This window comes from Ammospiza nelsoni, chromosome 19, assembly GCF_027579445.1.
Source record: "Ammospiza nelsoni isolate bAmmNel1 chromosome 19, bAmmNel1.pri, whole genome shotgun sequence".
Classification (NCBI taxonomy): Eukaryota; Metazoa; Chordata; class Aves; order Passeriformes; family Passerellidae; genus Ammospiza; species Ammospiza nelsoni.
Window position 1 is genome coordinate 9,065,464 of NC_080651.1, and position 5,512 is coordinate 9,070,975.

General features: G+C 45.4%; 1 protein-coding gene across 1 annotated transcript; it reads left to right on the top strand.

Moving 5' to 3' along the window:
* Positions 1-537: 537 nt before the first annotated feature.
* Positions 538-4,400, top strand: WFIKKN2 (WAP, follistatin/kazal, immunoglobulin, kunitz and netrin domain containing 2). Its single transcript, XM_059485998.1, has 2 exons — positions 538-738; positions 2,889-4,400. The coding sequence occupies exons 1-2, from the start codon at positions 538-540 to the stop codon at positions 4,398-4,400; spliced, it is 1,713 nt and encodes a 570-aa protein (XP_059341981.1).
* The last annotated feature ends 1,112 nt before the right edge of the window (positions 4,401-5,512 follow it).

The window sequence follows — 5,512 nt, forward strand, 5'->3', positions numbered from 1 at the left end:
ATCCCCTGACTGCGGTCCCTGTTACTTAGACAAGTCCCCTTTCAGAAGTAAATGCCATTCTTAGCATAGGGAAGTACTTTAGGTCTAAAGGGGTTAAGAAGGCCTCCCTGCATTCAGAAACATGCAGGGGTCCCACCATGCCAGTTCCAGCCTTTTGAACTCTTTCCAGCTTTTTTTTCTTGCAACAAATCTGTCTGACTGCCACCAGGACATAGGAAGCGTGTGCCTGTCAAAGAAATCAAGTTTACTTTTTCTGAGTTGTTAACAGAGGCAGGGTATAAATAGAGCTAACTCTGCTCACACAAGTAGCATTTCTCTTAAAATAAGGGGGTGACTTTCTAGGACCTTTAATCCAATGAGGTCCAGACCAAACTGCACTGTCGACAGAGGCAGCAGAGGAGCTTGCTGAAGTTTCTACCAAAGTCAGGTGCATCTGAGTTCCTCAAAAACTTAAGGCTTACAAAAAAAAAAAAAAAGGCAACCCCGAGCAAAAAAGAGCTACTTCCAACTTAGACACTGCCCTGGAGAAATTCTGAGATGTTGTTGGTGCTGTTCACTCGGTGGATGTGGATCTTGCTAGGGAAGAGCAGTGTCCTTCTGCTTCTGGAGGTCTCTCTGAAAGGGAGAGCCCTACCTCCAGTCCGGTACTCCCACGCTGGAATATGCCCCAATGACATGAACCCCAACCTGTGGGTCGACGCACAGAGCACTTGCAAGAGGGAGTGCGACGCTGACCTGGTGAGTGATGCACATTTCTGTGTCTCTGCGTCACGGCTGCTGCTGGGGCTGTCGGGGTGTTTGGTGGGAGCCTTCTGTCCCAGCTGCAAGGGCACTGGGCAGCACCCAGTGCAGACAGTGCATGTATTGAATTGACCTGTGACCTATATAACATAGAAAAGGTTTGATGAGTTATCAATTAAGAGGGGAGGTGTGTGCCAGCTGTCACTTTTGCTGGTGTGGGTATAGCATTCACTCTCTTTGATCCTTTTCCTTGTTTTCATGTCAAAAAAAATATCTGAATTTGATACTCCAGAACTCAGCATGCCCTGGGGCCAATTGTAGTATTTTAACAGTGTAATTATGCTCTTTGTTGTTGGTGGCCATCATCAATGTTTTATATTCCTGGGAGGAATCCTGTATAAAATAGTTTGATTTAACATTTAAGTTATCAGCCTTTGCTACATTTGAAGTGCAAAGCTTACTTGGGGTGCAGAACAGGGCATGGCTAAAATGACCAGGCAGATGTTCTGTGGGATGCTCCCAGCTCAAAATTTGTTTAGCTTACCACCCTAAAATTCATTTTTCAACCTGTCAGCACTGCCAGCTCAAGCTGGCATCTGAAAATACCTGCTAGTCTTAATTCTTACATCATGTCCCATGACAAAGCTTCTGCAGCCCAAACCTGGCTGACAGAACATTTACTGTGCTGAAAAAAAGTGTTTGGGTTTGTGCTCTGTAGCCAGGTTGTTTCTGCAATGTTAAAAAGTGGGGGGAAACTGACAAAAATTCTGGCTATAAGTAAACAAAGACATTTACTCAGATGGATCCCATGTGTTAGGAATGAAGGTGCCCTTTTTACTTTTGCCATTCCCAAATAAGCTGCCTCTGTTCCAACTACCAGGTGCAGCAATGAACAGTGAAACACTTTCAAAACCCCAGCAGCAGCAGCAGCAGTAGCAGATGATGATGTTTTAATAATTTACTGGTCAAAACCTGAAAGCAGAAGCCACTGGTTACAAATATTCATTTTGCTTAGTGGCAGCACAGAGTCCTGGGACTTTGGATAGAGTGAGTGTACTGCAGGCAACCAAGGACTCTGCCAAGCCACACTCCTTAACCCCAGCTGAAAACCTCCGCAATCCTGGTTTCTAGCTTTGCTTTTGAAACCTAGTAATGTGCAGCTGGAAATGGGAAAGACTTTTGATATTAGATCATCTTTTTCCCAGTAAGGAAAGGATACTGGACTCAAGAGAAGCTCTTTAGCTTGGTAGCTTAAAAACCATTTTGTTCTCACTTATGGAGAAAGCTAATGGATTTTAGGGGGCTTGTACAGGTTTAACACATGGTGGTAGTGTGCCCTGTTGGGCACATGGGAGCAGTTTTCCTGGTCCCTTGAAGTAATCTATAACCACCCAGCAACCCTGGTCACATGTATCAAATACCTTTTCTGCACAGAAGATGAAAATTCTGCTAAAATTAACCACAATTTAAGAGCTGGCTGTAGCCAAGGCGGGATGTAATAAATCACTAGAAGAGCGATGCTGCATTTGAAAATAAGACTAAAATAGGACAGAGAAGCCATAATGAGCTGTTTGGGGTTTCTTTTTTTAAATACCATAGAAAAACTATTTTTGGAGCAAATATTACCTTACTTTTGAGATATTCTATTATTTCCTCTACAATGAGAACAATTACAAATCCTTGGCAGTTTCACCTCCAAGAGCTGGCTGTTAGTCTCAGGGAATTCAAATAATACTTTACATACTTCTGTGGAAAATAAGAAGGATTACTGCCTACAGCCATATGATAAGACTTTCCATCTGCTCGTGTTTCTCAGGGCTTGTCCTCAGGCATTTCAGAAAGCATGGAAGGGGGAGGTTGGTTCATAGTCAAACAATCCATGTGACTCTGGTGTAAAGACTTATGAGGAGGTGTGTGCTTAAGAAACAGAAATACATTTTCCTTCTCAAGAGTGTTCTCCTTCAGCACTTCAGAACCCCCTGAGAAATGCTGAGGGGATGCTTCTACTCAGTGACAGCTGGGGCAATGAGTTTCAGACCATGGATATCTGTGGCAGAGCTGAGTTTCTGAGCTCTCTGCTTGCTGAGTCTCCAAAAAGGCCTTTACTCTGTTCCCAGTAATTATCAGGTTATTTTCCTTCCCCACAGGAGTGCGAGACCTTTGAGAAGTGCTGCCCCAATGTCTGTGGAACCAAGAGCTGTGTGGCTGCTCGGTACATGGACATCAAGGGGAAAAAGGGGCCTGTGGGGATGCCCAAAGAGGCAACCTGTGACCGCTTCATGTGCATCCAGCAAGGCTCAGAGTGCGACATCTGGGACGGGCAGCCCGTCTGCAAGTGCAAGGACAGATGTGAGAAAGAACCAAGCTTTACCTGTGCCTCTGATGGACTCACCTACTACAACAAGTGCTACATGGATGCAGAGGCCTGCATCAAAGGCATTACACTCAACGTGGTCACCTGTAGGTACCATCTCACCTGGCCAAACACCAGCCCTATCCCCCCAGAAACAACAGCTCGCCCTACCACTGCCTATTCTGAGACAACAGTCATTGATATCCTGCCACCTGCACTGGTGAACAACCCTGTCCATCAGTCTGTCTACGTGGGAGAGACTGTCAGCTTCCTCTGCGACGTTTCAGGGAGACCCAAGCCAGAAATCACATGGGAGAAGCAGGTCGATGGGAAGGACAAAGTCATCATGAAGCCAAACCACGTCAGAGGGAATGTTGTGGTCACCAACATCGCCCAGCTGGTCATCTACAATACGCAGCTGCAGGATGCAGGAATCTACACCTGCACTGCCCAGAACACTGGTGGCCTCCTCCGGGCAGATTTCCCTTTGTCAGTCATCAGAGGAGAGCCCACATCCAAGGAAACTTCCCAGAACAAAACACATTTTCCAACCGATGAGTGCCTGAAGCAGCCGGACAGTGAAGACTGTGGGGAAGAGCAGACCAGGTGGTACTATGATGCCAAGAAAAACAACTGCTTTACTTTCATCTATGGGAACTGCAACAGCAACCTCAACCACTTTGAGACCTACGAGAGTTGCATGCTAACGTGCATGAACGGCCCCATCAACATCTGCAACCTGCCCGCCCTTCAAGGCCACTGCAAGGCCTACGAGCCTAGGTGGGCCTACAACAGCTTGACAAAGCAGTGCCAGTCCTTTATCTATGGCGGGTGTGGAGGCAATGAGAATAACTTTGAGAGCCGGGAGGCCTGCGAGGAGATGTGCCCCTTTCCGAAGAACACTCACTGCAAGGCCTGCAAGCCCCGCCAGAAGCTGGTGACCAGCTTCTGCAAAAGCGACTTTGTCATCCTGGGCCGCATCACGGAGCTGACTGAAGACCAAGACTCAGGACACGCCCTGGTGACAGTGGAGGAGATTCTCAAGGATGACAAAATGGGATTAAAATTCCTGGGGAAGGAACCACTAGAAATCACGCTTTTGAACATGGACTGGAGCTGCCCATGTCCCAACATGACCACAGTGGATGGCCAGCTCATCATCATGGGGGATGTCCACAATGGCATGGCCATCCTACAGCCAGACAGCTTTGTGGGCACCTCCAGCATCCGGCGCGTGCGCAAGCTCCGCGAAGTCATCCACAAGAAAACCTGTGAGCTTTTGAAAGAGTTCCTGGGATTGCATTAACCTCCCTCACATGTGTGAGCTGCCCTGATCCTTTAGTAGGGCTAACAAGTGCTAGGCTAGTGGCAAACTAAACACACTGTTTGAAGATACCCTGTAGGAATTATGTGGAACCCCTATTTTAATCCATTAATGATGCTTAGCAACAACATAGTTTGGTCTTTGGCAGGCATGTAAACCAGCAGCAAAAGGCCATTAATCTTGCCTTGAAATCAGTTTCTCCATATAGGAGTGCTATTTAGGTGACTCACTTAATTACAAAATTTTTATCTAGCTTCCATCATAAATGACAGAATTCATAGCATTTGTTTGGCTACACAGCTAAGAAATATATAATGTCAATTTAATCTGTCTCAGTTTCAGTCTGATTTGTCGTTGTAACATGCTTGTCTTCTTACAGCAGCACTAATATTTCAAGAGAAAAGTCTGTAAATTAATGTCTCTGCTTACAATTGTGCACATTTAACCAACCTATGCATGAGTTTTCTTCTTTTAATTGCAATTTTCCTTTTTTTTCCTTTTAAAAACCTCATTTTAAAATTACAGCTACTACCTATATTGCAATCCTTACTGAAGGACAAACTCCCTTGATCCTATGCCCAGGACAACAGGTCCCTGTAAAAGCTCAAGGCACAATCTCACCCTGAAATGACATTTCTGTCACCAGAACAAGGTCAGCAAACACCCTCGTCCCTATTTAAGTTTCAATCAATATATTGTCTATCACAAAAAATCCAAGCCAAGTCAGCAGTGTGCTGCCAGCTGTCTTGCTTTTGAAAAGCCTTTACACCTGAGCATACACAGCAATTTATTGCTTGTTTTCAGTAACAATTCTGCCTTTATGGATGAGAGAGCAAAGTAAGAGGAGTCAGAACAAAATTCAACCTAGGAAAATGTGATACATAGTCTGCCAACTGCATTAGGCAGACACAAAACTCCTGAATCTGAACTGCACAAACATAAGCAGACAAAGCAGACAATTTAAAGGCTTTTATCAATGTCGCCCTTTTGGAGCCTTTTTAGAGTCTTTCAAACCTCAGAATACGCTTTCCACCAGGCCACAGTATACAGGTGTATGAATGAATTCCCTAAGACAGCCAGCACAGGCTGTGGGT